General features: G+C 38.2%; 1 protein-coding gene across 1 annotated transcript in view; it reads left to right on the top strand.

The window, feature by feature from the left end:
• The window catches only part of c5 (complement component 5), a 106,483-nt gene that overhangs the window by 47,494 nt on the left and 43,146 nt on the right, over positions 1-15,843 (top strand). The window contains exons 18-23 of the mRNA XM_020514981.2: positions 1,148-1,238; positions 4,522-4,604; positions 4,688-4,827; positions 6,970-7,200; positions 11,899-11,959; positions 12,059-12,148. Of these exons, the coding sequence (XP_020370570.2) occupies positions 1,148-1,238; positions 4,522-4,604; positions 4,688-4,827; positions 6,970-7,200; positions 11,899-11,959; positions 12,059-12,148 (696 nt within the window). The remainder of the gene's footprint in view (positions 1-1,147; positions 1,239-4,521; positions 4,605-4,687; positions 4,828-6,969; positions 7,201-11,898; positions 11,960-12,058; positions 12,149-15,843) is intronic.

Raw genomic sequence — 15,843 nt, 5'->3', positions numbered from 1 at the left:
AGCATATCGTTAAAGGTGAGATCGAGTAGCCAGGAATTATTGTATGCAATGGTAGGAGTGACATTTTAAGGGAAAAGATTAAAGCAGTACAGAATGAATTTAAGAGGTTAGGTAGAAGATTAAAAAAAAAACCTTATGAGTAGTAATTTCTGGTTTGCTCCCAATGCCAAACTCAAACAACAAAAGGAACAAAAGGTTAAAGGTGATAAATCAATGGCTGAAGAGCTGTTGTATTGTTCAGGGATTCAAGTTTTTGGACAATTGGAATGTCTTTTGGGATACAAAAGACCCGTTCAAAAGGATGGGACTAACCTAAACTGGAAAGGGACCAATATGTTAGCAGGGAGATTTGCTCATTCCATTAAGGGAGACTTTATACTGATAGAGAAGGGGAGTGGAGGAATTCTAAGTAGCAGTGTAAGCAGAAGGAGTTTCAGTCACTCAGAGATAGGAAGTATTCCAGCATAAACAGAAGGATTGATGGGGAAGGTTCTTAATGTGAGGAGAGCACATCAGTTAGAAGAGAAAGACAGGAGAGAGACAAGAGTATGTAGTAACTCTGAAGAACTGAATTGTATTTATTTCAATGCAAGTGGTCTTACCAGTAAGGCTGATGAACTCCGGGCATATTTAAGAACATGGGATCGGGACGTCATAAGAATTACAGAAACTTGGCTAAGAGATGGATGCGACTGTGAGCTCAATATTCCAGGCTTTAGATGCTATAGGAAGGATAGAAAAGGAGGCAAGAAAGGAGAGAGGTGGTGTTTTTGATTAAGAAATACATTACTGCTGTAACTAGGGAAGATATTTCTGAAAAATTGTCTAGTGAAAGTATGTGGGTAGAAATTACAAATAAGAATGGAAAGACCACTTTGATCGGATTCTACTATAGGCCCCCCAGTAGTAAGAGGGAAATTGAGAAACAAATACGTAGGGAGATCTCAGATATTTATAAGCATAATTGGTTGTAATAATGGGGATTTTTAATTTTCCAAGCATTGACTCTGAAGTGTTAAATGTTTGGATGGTGATCCTTAGAATGTATCTTTTTGAATCTGAGTTCTGGCATTATGCGCCAATTCCAAAATACAAGTTGTTGCTGTTTTTCATATCTTTATTTATTTTTGTTTAACTCCAAAACTAGAATTGAACAATGAATTTGAAATGGAGCCTCCACGAATCCGTAGTTATTTTCCAGAAAGCTGGCTATGGGAAGTCCATGAAATTCCAGAGAGGTATTTTCTGCAGTACTTTTTCTAGAGATGTTCCTATGCAATTTATAATTGGATTCTGCAGTCTTCATTTGCTACAATAATTTGTTTCATCTCATAGACATAAACCAAATTGATATTCACAGCAACTATGGAAAATCCCATTCCTAATATTATATCATCTACACTTCTGAGTGACAAAGTTTACAAATGTTTATAATTGGTGCCAGCAGTGAACACCAGCCATGGTTTTTAAAATAACAAGGCATAAAATTTAGATGGCATAGTTCAATATTTGGGTGCAAAACATAGATTAAGCCTCAAATCTAATGTGTAGCACAAGTTCGATACAAGCCAGAAGCCATATTGAAATGGGCAAAGATATAACTGTACATGTCCAATCTTGTTACAGGTGATAGATCTTTTTCTGTCAGGTGAATAATGCCTGTTTAAGGTCCCCTCTGAAATTAGTTGCCCAAAGGTAGGCAGCATCAGTTTCATTCACCAAGTCTGTATGCACAGTAACCAGTATTCCTTAAAGGAATCAATGCAAGCTGCCACCTAAAAGGTAACATTTTAAAATATCCTTAGCTAAATGTGGAATTTGGTGGGGCAATAGTGATATGTATTAATTACATCAGCATTGGTCTTCTTGGTCCTTTGGTTGCACATCTAACTCAATATAAATTCAATTAATCCCCCTCCTACAGCTATTTTTCTAAACACTACACAGGGTTATCTACTTATTAAAAAGTCTCCACTTTGATCTCTCCACACCTTTCGGGTTATGTCTTTGTCTTAATCCCAAATACCACGTCTGGCTTAACTACCTATTCCTTAAGACTCAGTTTTCTTCTGCAGTAGCAGATGTTATCTGGTCTCTGGCCATGACTACCTAAAGTACTTCACTTAATCCAAGAATGCTATTTCTTTAGTGTTACATAGCATTTTCTTAATGATGCATGCTGCCCATTTAATTCAGTCCTCATCATTGCATCTACAGAAACCTATGCTCAAGGTCTAACAAATTTATATATACTTCATTAGCTACAGTAGGCAGAAATTGAGTACTGTCCACTTACTCTCCGTATACTTCAAACTTCTTGTAGCATTTTCTCTATGAATGAGCTTATGATTCTTTGAGCATTTTGATTAACAAACATTTTCATACCCTGCCTCCTTTTTATACCTTGTTTGTGTGCTACATAAAACAAACATCGTTGCCTGTTATAATTTTATTTTTTAAAATCACTCATGGGATGTGGTGTCACTGGCTGGGCCATAATTTATTGCCTATGTTTAGTTGCATTTGAGAAGGTGGTGGTATGCTGCCTTCTTGAACTGTAGCAGTTTATTTGGTGTAGGTATATCTACAGTACTATTTAGAGAGCGATTTCCAAGGTTCTGACCTAGCAACACTGAAGGAGCAGTGCTTAAATTTCCAAGTCTAGATGGTGAGTTGCTGGGAGGGGAACGTGAAAGTAATGATATTCGCACAAATCTGCTGCCCTTGTCCTAAGGATGTTGTTTGCATATTTTACTTAAAAAATTAATTCCTCCTTTCAGATTAAGAAATCTAGAGAGAGAATTTTAAGCTTTACTTATTCCTGTTCTCTGCTTTTCTCAACAAAATCTGCTCCTCTTATCAGTGATGTCTAATCTCCATTGTTCTTTTTTCACTGCTTTTCCCTTGCAAATATTCTGCTTCATTTTACTTTTTTGTTACAATACCTTAACATTGTATTTTGTTAGATGCCTTTTTCATTTTTATGGTTTATTTTCAAATTATCTTGTCACTGTTCCTATCTCATGCCAATCATTGAAAACTGTAGAGAGTAGAATGTGTGAAAAAAAGCATGTTTGCCTGTGAAGCATTATAATATTAGTATATTATTGTCACAGTATACTTGAAGCATTCAAGAAACAGTTCAGGCTTTTTTTGGTGTACACTGACCTCAGAATAAATGCCAGGGCTGAAGCTAAGTTTGCTTAGTCTCGTTTTCTGTTTATAATAGACGGAAGAATCATTTAATGTTCAGCAGGTAAAACTCCATTCTTGTAATGCAAAATTTTTTTTAAAAACTGCCTTTGTCAAAGCAGGTATCAGCAGAAGTACATGTATCCTGAGGGGCTTATTTCAATACCTGTTTAAACAGCAGCTCCTCTTTAAGTTTGAAAAACAAATTTAATTTGTCCTGTAGTTCAATTGTCCATTTACTATAAATGTTTGTCAGTTTATAAACCAACCCATGTCCCACTATCTACAAAATTGCAGAAGATTACATGATCTACAAGTAAGGCCAAATACAGTAACCAAAGCTTTCTGTTCCATCTTTAGAATCACTGAAATTTACTTCAAAATTCAATTATTGCAAATTAACAACTTGCATTTATTTAGCAGCCTTAATGTCACAAAATATCAATAAGGATATTTGATACTGAGCAACAGAAGGAGTTATCAGAGCAGATGACAAAAGCCTGGTCAGAGATAAGTTGAGCAGATAACAGAACTGTAAGAAATTAAGGTTCACTCACAGGAATGATGTGAAATATTTAACTTGCTTACATTAAAGAAGAAAAATCAAAACACATTTAAGGTGCTTCGTCACAGCAATAGCATTTTTGTTTTGTGTATTTTGGCCATTCTCTGCTGAGATTTAAATAATTGAATTGCTGTTTTCTTATAGCTGGTTCATATCAGTTATGACTCCTGTGGAACAGCAGCATACATACTTTCAACTAGTGAGTACGGTATAGAAATGTAGCTGGTTGGAAAAGAACAACTTGGGCATATCTTAATGCTGATGGTAAAGTTCAAGTGCAGACAAAGTAGACACCAGATTCAAACACAGATTGTAAAATGCAGATTGTTGGTACTTCAGAGTGTACTTTTCCTTTTATTCTTTTAGCAAAATTGTCCCAGTAATTACTAAGAGGTTTAATTAAGTAAAACCTAAGTAAATATTTGAATGTTAAAACTTATCAACATACACAATTTTAAAAATGTCAAATATTGCTTTCATTCCGTTACATTTTGCCATTTGCTTTGGTATTGTACTCTTCATTTAACTTGTCCACAAATAAAGGTTTCTGTTCTGCAATTGATAAACAAAATAAAAGTTTCAAAAATCCAGAATTAGGATGATTGTGTACTAAACTAGATTTTTAGATCATGGGAGTTGTCCTGATACGGTTTCCAAATGTAAATATTATTTATCTGGTAAATAAAAATAAAATAGTGAATTTGCAATTTAAATGTTACATGTGACACATATTGAAATGAATTTTGTGTATTTATTATGTCTAGCTCAGATTCTCAGCATCTGTTAAAAGTTTTACCTGATTCATTGACTACTTGGGAAGTCCAAGGAGTGGGAATTTCAGGGACCGGTAAGCAAAGACCCAGACAATTTTAGAACTCGATGATTCTAAGCAGCAGATTCAATCCTTCTTGTTTTTCATATTTTATACAGGTATATGTGTTGCTGATCCAATAAAAGTGACAGTTTATCAGGATGTGATTCTAAAAGCAAAATTACCTTATTCCGTTGTGAGAGGTGAACAAGTACAACTAAGAGCTTCTGTGTACAGTTATCAGAGGGATAAAACAAAGGTACATCTTAAAAACTTGCTTATTAGGAACATGCCTTAAGATGTTATATTTAGCAATTGTCTGATGCCGCTTTGGGCAAGGCCTATTCATTGCTACATTTTGACTTTTTGAATATCAGATCATGTTCAGAAGCCTCATGCAAATATTAAAGTTTAATCAACACAAAACAGATTTAGTAGATAAGTTGCATTTAGTTTAAATAATTTTACTATACTTTGTAGTAGGATCACCTTCAGATGGAAATCATCAATATCTGGGGACAGAAGCTGAAAGAATGAACTTAGCAACAATGTGATAGTTTGAATGATTGGCAGATTTTCCAGCTCATCTCACCCTCTGATCCATAGTGTTTTGGTAGATTTCTGACAATTCTATGTCCCATTTGTTGACAATACCAGTCTAGTTGTTTCTTGAAACCCATAAGATTTCTTGTCCCACAACCCATGTAGCCACTGCTGGACTCACCACATAAAAGCAATAGTACAAGGGCAGGTAAGAGACAGGGAATACCACAGCGAGTAACTCACTGCCTAATTCCCCAAAGCCTGTCTGCCATCCCCAAGGCACAAGTTAGGCCTGTGATGGAATACTCCCCACATGCCTGGATGAATGCTGCCCCAGCACCTCTCAAGAAGCTTGACGCCATCCAGGACAGACCAGCCCGCTTTATTAGCATGACATCCACAAGCATCCACTCTCTACACTACTGACGCTCTGTAGCAGCAGTGTGTACTATCTACAAGATGCACTGCAGAAATTCACCAAAGATCCTCAGAATAGCACCTTCCAAACCCATGACCATTTCCATCTAGAAGGACAAGGGCAACAGATATATGGGAACACCTCCACATTCAAGTTCCCTCCAAGCCACTAACCATCCTTACTTGGAAATCTATCGGTGTTCCTTCATGGTCACTGGGTCAAAATCCTGAAATTCCCTTCATATTGGCATTGTGGGTCAATCCACAGCAGGTGGACTGCAGCAGTGCAAGAAGACAGCTCACTATCACTTTCTCAAGGGCAACTAGGGACAGGCAATAAATGCTGGCACAGCCAGCAACACCCAGATCACACAAAAAAAGAAAATAAAACCTGTGCCAGTTTGCTATTCCACATTTAGTTAAAGCAAAGTTCCTCCTAGTTTTCTGTTTTAATTTCTAAACTCTTTTCATGTTCACAGGACATTCCAATGTGCTTATAGAAAGGATGTGGAAGCTTTAGAAAGGGTGTAGAGGAGGTTTACCAGGATGCTGCCTGGACTGGAGGGCAGATCTTATGGGGGAAGGTTGAGGGAGCTAGGGCTTTTCTCATTGGAGCGAAGAAGGATGAGTGGTGACTTGGTAGAGGTGTACAAGATGATGAGAGGCTTAGAGTGAATAGCCAGAGACTTTTTCCCAGGGCGGAAATCACTATTACAAGGGGGCATAATTTTAAGAAGATTGGAGGAAGGTGTAGGGGAGATGTCAGAGGTAGATTCTTTACATAGAGAGTAGTGGGTGCATGTAATGCGCTGCCAGCGGTGGTAGTGGAGTCAGATACAGTAGGGACATTTAAGCGACTCTTGGATAGGCACATGGATGATAGTAAAATGTTTGGTACGCAGGGTAGTTTGATCTTAGAGTATGATAATAGGGCAGCACAAAATCATGGGCCAAAGGGCCTGTACTGTGCTGTACTGTTCTATGTTCTATGCTTCATATCCTTTTCATTCAGTGAACTAAATAGACAACTATAGACTAAAATTAGAAATGTTCTCACCCATGTCATTTTTCTTTCTTACCCTTGGTTTCAAAACCAAATGTTTGATATTTGATCAAAGAATTGTTTGATCTAGTGTTTGATTCTTTAACCTCTCTAACTTACTACTGTAATCCTACAGTGAAAGTTGATTTATCAGCCTTTCACTTTGTTGAATTGTACTGGCTGAGCCAACTAATAGTACTCAAGTGTATTTTCTGAAAAGAAACTCGGCAATTTTTGGTGGAGAGGTGGCAAGGTTTTCTTTTCTTGTTGAAGAATCCAATTAGAGCTTTCTTTTCTTTCATTTTTTTTTGTTGTATCATCAGAATTAAGAGTTTTATAAACTGTATGAGAAGTCACTGCTCAGCCCTGATAATTAATTGTGCGTTGCTTTGTTCAAAGATTTGTGTTCAACTGAGTACAGACGAGGGAACATGTTTGTTTAAAGGTTCTCAAACAAGCATTGAAGGAAGACAACACACTGCTTGCCAAAGAAGAACTTTGGAAGGTTTCTCAGCACTTCCATTTACATTCACTGTACTTCCTTTGAAGATAGGTGTTCACAACATAAATTTCACACTTAAAACTCAATTTTCAGCAAATGAAATTACTGTCCACAAATTGCATGTAGTGGTAAGTTCCAATTCTTCAGTTTAATGGTTGTGTCTGTAAACAGAGAATTGTAAGCTTTAAAAAATAACCTTGGAGCAAATCAAAAGTATAACATAAAATTATATCAATCCAGTTTGATGATATGAAATCACAAACTAGAAATGAATATAATTAATTTTGACTATCACATTCACTTGATGTTTCATTTAATTTATCCAAGTCATTGAACCATACAGATCCTGAAGGTGAGAACTCAGTCTGTGCTGGTTTAGCTGACCTCTGCTGGGACAACAATGGTACAATCCAAATTGCCTGTAACCTTGGTTTAGGGATTCTGATCAGTATCCAGTAACCACTACTGGAATCATGCATCCCTGAAGTTGAAAGCTTGGTTGTACTCATTGCCTGGCTTAACATCTTATGTCAACTTTCATTTACATAGCACCTTTAGTATAGAAAAATGTTTCAAGACCTTTGAAGTTGTTAGAAAATGGAACAAATGGGAAAAATGAGTAAGAACATTTTTTGAAAGATAATATTTTAAAAAGAATATTTTTCTGTAAAAAAGTACATATGCCAAAATATATCCTTATTTTGAAGATAAGGAGAGATGTAGCAAAGTGGAAGAATAAATTTCAGCATGTTCCACATTGTTGGACATCGGTCATTTCAGCCACAGGACATCACTGCAGGAGTTCTTCAGTGTAGTGTCCTAAGCCCAGGCATCTTCAACTGCTTCATTTATGTCTTTTCCTCCATTGTAAGTTCAGAAGTGGAGGTGTTTGCTGATGATGGCACAATGTTCAGCACCATTCATGATTCCTCAGGTACAAAACAAGTCTGTGTCTAAGTGCAACAAAACCTGGATGACATTCCCGACAAAATCGGGAAAACTGCCAGATTAAGTTATGCCAATTATCCTTAGAACTTTATGCTGCCTCTTTCCAACTTACATGACTTTCACATGCCTCCCAAAAGTCACACAGCAAAACCTATTGGATTTGCCTGGGCCACAAAGGAGCGACCCAAATTGATAGGCACTCTATACTTGATCAAAAGCCCCATGCTCTTTCCTCCAAACCTGCCTCACCTTCCAACCCCCCTTCCCTTAACCCTCCTTGCAACTTTGTTCACCCGGGTTCAGGAATCCAGTCCCAATCCCGGGGCTGGGCCTCTGTGTAGTCCACCAGGTGCTGCCTACAATGGAGAGCTGCTTGCCAGCTTTTGCTTGGTCAGTAGCTCTCAAGAGGCTGGTTTCTGCACTTCAGGGGCCTTGATTGTGTGGGAGGCCCAGCACTGGCCAGTTAAATGCCTGATAGCACTTAAGTTGTCTGGCTTCTACCTCAGGAGTGATATGGGGTTCCTATCGGTTCTTTGTCAGAAACTTGTCACTGGAATAAAATCCAATCTACTAGAACTCACTGCACAAAAAATATATAGTGTCAATACAAGTTGGCAAGGATTGGATGATAAGTAAGACTTCATGCAAGATAAATTCTAACATTTATGTAAGGTGGAGCTTGGGAGGCTAGTGAAGAGGGTTTTGGATAGGCTGGAGGTTGCAAAAGTAATGTAAGAGTTTCACTGGCAGTGAAATGAGTAAGTGGGAGATATAACGGTGAACTTTGTTTTTGAAGAAGGCAGAGTTTGTGAAAGACACCTGAATTATTACCAGATGGATGGAGTATGGTTGGCAATGAGGTCAATTGTAGCACCCCACTAAATCAATAAAATCAATACAGACTGCAAGTTGAACCTAGGATATTCACCTCTGTTCTACACTAGGTAATATATTTATCCAGTTGACTTTTCAAAGGTATGACTGATACTTCTATAAAAAAGAACATATTTTAATGTCCAGAGGTCATCTAGTCAATATCTGCAAATTAACAAGAGGCTTATGATCTCTTGTGATTATAAATGGGGAAGTGTTAAGCCCCAATTTTCACATTCTGTGCAATTCCTGTTTTGGATATCAATCCTTTAGTGCACTTAGGTAAAGGATTATGTCTCCTTATGAGTGTACTGCTTCCATGAATTCCCGTACTTGTCTCACAGGAGAACTAACTGATGATGCCCTGACATTTCACAAAAGTCAGATGACAATGTTAATGCAAACATTAATGAGCCACCAATGTGCTCAGAAATTCATATAACATTCTAGTATAATACAGAATTCATTATATTATTACAATTATGATATTGATCATTATGACATGAAAAGGATCATTACTGTAATTTATTTCTAGGTTCATTGATGCAGTTAACATCTTATATCTGTCTACATTTTCTGTTAAAATTATAAGGATATAAGTTATGTTGATGTTTATACTGGAAACAATGCATAAATTTGTCAGAAACAAAAACAGAAATTGCTGGAAAGACTCAGCAGGTCTGGCAGCATCTGTGGAAACAAATCAGAGTTAACATTTTTGGTCGAGTGACCCTTCCTCAGAACTGAGCTTTTCCAGCAATTTCTGTTTTTGTTTCTGATTTACATCATCTGTAGTTCTTTTGGTTTTTATTTAGTAAATTTGTTGGACTGTAATTACACTGTTCACCCAATGAAGACATTACTGCACCACTGCTGGCTGTAAATTGAATAACATAAGTTTCTAAATGTTAACAAAGAACAAAGAACAAAGAAAATTACAGCACAGGAACAGGCCCTTCAGGCCTCCAAGCCTGCGCTGATCCAGATCCTCAATCTAAACCTGTCGCCTATTTTCCAAGGATCTGTATCCCTCTGCTCCCTGCCCATTCATGTACCTGTCTAGATACATCTTAAATGACGCTATCGTGCCCGCCTCTACCACCTCCACTGGCAACACGTTCCAGGCACCCACCACCCTCTGTGGAAAAGAATTTTCCACACATATCCCCCTTAAACTTCTCCCCTCTCACCTTGAAATCGTGACCCCTAGTAATTGAGTCCCCCACTCTGGGAAAAAGCTTCTTGCTATTCACCCTGTCTATACCTCTCATGATTTTGTAGACCTCAATCAGGTTCCCCCTCAACCTCCGTCTTTCTAATGTAAATAATCTTAATCTACTCAACCTCTCTTCATAGCTAGCACCCTCCATACCAGGCAACATCCTGGTGAACCTCCTCTGCACCCTCTCCAAAGCATCCACATCCTTTTGGTAATGTGGCGACCAGAACTGTACGCAGTATTCCAAGTGTAGTGGAACCAAAGTCCTATACAACTGTAACATGACCTGCCAACTCTTGTACTCAGTACCCCGTCCAATGAATGAAAGCATGCTGTATGCCTTCTTGACCACTCTATCGACCTGCGTTGCCATGTTCAGGGTACAATGGATCTGAACACCCAGATCTCTCTGTGCATCAATTTTCCCCAGGGCTTTTCCATTTACCGTATAGTTTGCTCTTGAATTGGATCTTCCAAAATGCATCACCTCGCATTTGCCTGGATTGAACTCCATCTGCCATTTCTCCGCCCAACTCTCCATTCTCCGACAGTCCCCTTCACTATCTGCTACTCCACCAATCTTAGTGTCATCTGCAAACTTGCTAATCAAACCACCTATACCTTCCTCCAGATCGTTTATGTATATCACAAACAACAGTGGTCCCAACACGGATCCCTGTGGAATACCACTGGTCACCGTCCTCCATTTTGAGAAACTCCCTTCCACTACAACTCTCTGTCTCCTGTTGCCCAGCCAGTTCTCTATCCATCTAGCTAGTACACCCTGGACCCCATGCGACTTCACTTTCTCCATCAGCCTACCATGTGGAACCTTATCAAACGCCTTACTGAAATTCATGTATGTGACATCTACAGCTCTTCCCTCATCTATCAACTTTGTCACTTCCTCAAAGAGAAAATTAATAGACTTGAGATTTATAACAGTAAAATAAAATTTGCAAAGTTTATGACTTCAGTGTCGGGACAGATTTACATCTGCTTGCACATGTCCAGTTATCTCCCTGTGTCTAACCCTGCTTTGCCTGAAAACTTTCTTAACTTCACATCCCTGTGTATGATCACAGGAGTTTGACTTCAGTATTTTAAGTCTAATAATTGTTAAACAACCTGTTCAGACATGTTATGACTCACCTCTTGAATTCTGATCCTCTAGGCACTACCATAGTGCCACAAGACACAGACTTAAATTATTTCAAAATGAATCAATTATTCATTTTTGTGATCTGTGTTCATTAATCCTTCATCAGTAGATGTGAAGCTGGAAAAGCACAGCAAGTCAGACAACATCCAAGGGGCAGGTAAGTCAATGTTTCAGGCTGAAACCCTTCACCAGGACAGGGTCAAAACATTGACTTTCCTGCATCTTGGATGCTGTCTGACCTGCTGTGCTTTTCCAGCTTCACATCTATTGACTCTGGCTTCCAGCATCTGCAGTACTTACTGTCTTTAACTCATTAATCCTTCAACTGGCATCCCATCATGTATGAAAATTTTGCACAGCAGCTGTTAGTATCCTTCATAACTACTACTAATCAAAATATGGTTTTAAAATAGAATAAAATTGCAGAAATAGCTACTGAAATCTCACCATCATTGATGGTTTACAGTGTTATCTGAATTTCTCACTGAGACACTAGCTATTACTCATTCTGTTATGCATTGTTTCTATTAATAAAACATTTCTGTGTACTTTTTGATTTTATAAATAGTAATCTTTGCACTTTCATTTTTCTTTTTTGTTGTTATCTTCTGATCTGGCCTGAAGCCAGAAGGAATTAAGAAAGAAAAAAATTTCCCTTACGTATTGGATCCAGCCAACGTCTTGGGTACATTTTATACCAAGTTTCCAACATAATATTTAATTGAAGATTTTGTTTGGAAAACTGTTACAACTAAAGTTTAATTTTTTTGAAATTTACTTTCAGGGAGTATGGTGAGAAGGATTGAAATTCAGTTGAAAACACCATTAAATATTCTCCCAAATGTAAAACCAAAGAATGTGTTGACTGTGCAAGGTAATATTACTACTGTTTGATTTGTCATGAATTTGTCTTCTTAAAGATCTCGGCTGTTATATATTGGTGTATGAGTCCCTCTGATAATTCAATGGGTTTTAGGAGAACATAATAAATAAAAGCAGGGGTAGACCCTATAGCCAGACAACCCTGCACCACCATTCAATATGATCATAGCTGTTCTTGATCTTAACTCCATCTTACCAACTCCCCATTTTGTTTGATTTGCTGTGATACCAAAATCTTTCTATCCCAGTCTTAAATGTAATCAATGATGGAGACTCCACATAGGGAAATCTTTTTACAGCTGTAGAGTGTTGGTGAGGCCACACCTGGTAGTACTGTGAGCAGCTTTGGCTCCCTTATTTAAAATGGATATATTGTTATTGGAGGCTATTCAAAAGATATTCACTAGGCTGGTTCCTGGAATGAAGGGATTGACTTATCAAGGATGATTAAACAGGATGGGCGTTTATTCATTAGATTTCAGAAGAATGAGGGGTGATCTTATTGAAACAAAATTCTGAGGAAGCTCTTCAGGTAGATATTGAGAAGATGTTTCCACTCTTTGAGGAATTGCAAACTAGGGGACAGAGTTCAGAATAAGGGGAAACACATTTAAAACTGAGATACAAAAGAATCTGTCCTACCAGAGGGTAAAAGATGTCTGGAATTCTCGACCCCAGGGAGTTGTGAAGGTGAGATCACTGAAAGTATTTAATGAGAAGGAAGAGAGAGATTTTTGAAATGTTGGAGTTGACAGTTAAGCTGAAATGTCTTGAAAAAATAGTTGAAGCCCCTGGGGGACATCAACCATGATTTTGTTGAATGGCAGGGCAGGCTGGGAGAACCAAGTATCTTTCTCCTGCAACTATCTCTTACATTCTCATTCACAGCCTGTAGAGGATCACAAGCCTGAGTCAAGAAATTTCTCCTTTTCTCAGGACAATATTGCTGCCCTATTATCCTGAGACCATGCCCCCTGGTTTAAACTCAGCAGGCACAAGAAATGACTTTGCAGCACCCGTCTGCCCTCTCAGAATTCTAAATATTTCAATGAAATCACCCCTCATTAGACTAAACTCCGGGAAGTGTATGTCTATTTTATTCAAGCTGTGTTCCAAAGTGCAACCCTCTCATCCCAGAAATCAATCTAGCAAACCTCCACTAAACTAGTTCCCCAAGCCAAGCATATCTTTCCCTTAGCACAGACAGTGAAACTGCACAACACTCCATGTGGAGTTCCACCAAAGTCCCGACAGAACTATAACAAAATCTCCCCTCTTCAAGCACTCAAACACATTGTAATAAAGTTCCAGGTTAATCACCCACTCAGACTTCTAACGATACAGATGATTCAGTTGGAATTGACCATTCAGTTCTATGTTTCTCGCATACAATACAAATTTGGTTCATTGGAATAGGTGTTTATTTTATGCAATTTCCAGTCAGCAGCCCATTTTACAAAGCACGCAAAGTCAGCTGCCCTATCAGGACATTCATCTTTAAAGTTTGGAGTTACTTCAACTATTTGAGTCCAAAGGGAAATGGAGGGATTAGTTACTAGGGGCCAACAAAAGGATAACAAAAGCAGGTCTGATAAGTTTGACTGACCAAACACTAGAGCTAGGAGAACAAGAGATAATGTGAAAAGCTCAGACCTTTGTCTTTCTATTCTGGTACACAAGATCAACCTGTAGAAATCTAGTAAAATCTAGTAAATGCTGCAGATGCGGGGGATCTGAAATAAAAGCAGAAAGTGCTGGAGAAACTCAACAAGGCTGGCAGCATTTTGTAGAGGTAAACAGATCTAACATTAAGTCCAAAAAGGTATCGCTGTCCATAGCTGCTGTCAGACACTAGCACTTTGCTTTTATTACCATAGAAACTTAGAGTGAACATTTATAGAAAATAAGATTTCTCTTCCTACAGGCTGAGTCACTTACTTCCAGGAATCTGCTCCTCTGTGAAGTTACTTATTCACTAAGCAGGGGTACAATGGCATGATTCATTATTTTGTAAGTTATATGGACTGTTATCAAATAGATTTGATAAAACAACATTTTATTCATTTATATGCCACATACAAAATGTCTCAGTGAGTGTTTATCAGTCTGCTGAATATAGGAGACATGCATGTGAGGACACAGATTATAGCATCTGACGCACAAAGCAAAAGATTTCACTGTGACAGCCTATTTAATGTCTAGTTATTAAAGGTTAACTGCTGATTGTAACTGTTGGAAGTTCCATATGCAAGATTTCTCAAAGATGCTGAACCTAATCAAACCCTTAGTATTGGCTGGATATTTATAGCAATAAAATGGGCGGCACGGTGGGACAGTGGTTAGCACTGCTGCCTCACAATGTCAGGGATCTGGGTATGATTTCAATATTGGGTGACTGTCCATGTGGGCTTTCAACAATTTCCAATTGTTTGTATGGGTTTTCACCAGGTGCTCCAGTTTGCTTTCACAGTCCAAAGATGTGCGGGTAGGGGAGGTGGATTGGCCATGCTAAATTTCTCCCTAGTGTCCAGGGATGTGCAGGCTAGGTGGATTAGCCATGGTAAATGCAGAGTTATGAGATAGGGTGGGGAGGATAGGTCTGGGTGGGCGGCTCTTTACAGGGGTGAGGGTTCAGAGCAGACTTAATGGGCTGAAGGCCTATTTCTGCACTGTAGGGATTCTAACATTTAATGACATAAACACTTCTTAAGGGCATTGCAATGATTTATAGAACAAGAAAGAAGGATTTGTATTTACTGAAGCTCATATTGAGCCGCACCAGAGTGTGAAGACAATCTACACGTACAATTTCACATGTGGTAAGGGCTTATTCTTGACTGTACCATTACAGTATTACACTATGCAGCTAGCATATCATAATTTATTTGCTAAAGAGAGAAAAGAAAGGGGGAACCATCTTAGTTTCAAATTATTACAGACATTCTGTCATATAACTATAGGCCACGTTTAGCTTATACATGTAGCGTCAGCACTGTAACATTACCTTCAATGGCTTCTTCCCAACTGCACAAGTAGTCAGCTTTGGCATATGCTGTGTTTCAATCTTGGTTTATTTCATTTTCACCACCTAAGTGAAGATTTAAGGTCTGATGGAGTTAATTTCTAAACATATGTTTACAATATCCAGCTCTACCAAAACCAATGATTTCAAACAGCCACAATCCATGAATGAACCCCCTTACCAATGTTTGAAAGCTGTTTACTGGAGGACAATGTAATAATTGATAGTTTTGGTCATATGATGTATAATTTTTGTTTACCCTGACATAAAATGTCAGTGAACAGAGCTGTGAATATAAATCTTAATGTTCATTGAATATTTTTCCTTTTCACTGTAATCATCCTTTTCCAGAGCATATTTGTGGAAAATATTCCAGCAGGTTCTGCTGTAAATTCCTTTGGAAATCCACAAACACAGGTTTCAAGTCTCTTGACTTATTTTGTTGTTGTATGCTTGTGAATTACATAAGCGTTCAAGATTATGGCAGCAGAATCTCCATAATTGTTGCCTTTATTCCCAAATCAAAGGCATTTACATTGGGCTATCAAAACAGTTTAGTAGCTTTCAATATTGTTACCTGATCTGTTCAGTCAAGCTGGTACTGCAGATTTCTGGGGCCTTGGTCAGTCCTAATGTCCAGCAATAAGGTGTTGTGTATGGGTATA

This window comes from Rhincodon typus, chromosome 28 (assembly GCF_021869965.1).
Source record: "Rhincodon typus isolate 14 chromosome 28, sRhiTyp1.1, whole genome shotgun sequence".
Taxonomy (NCBI): domain Eukaryota; kingdom Metazoa; phylum Chordata; class Chondrichthyes; order Orectolobiformes; family Rhincodontidae; genus Rhincodon; species Rhincodon typus.
Note: the sequence above shows the minus strand (reverse complement) of the source record. Positions and strands in the feature narration are given on the sequence as shown.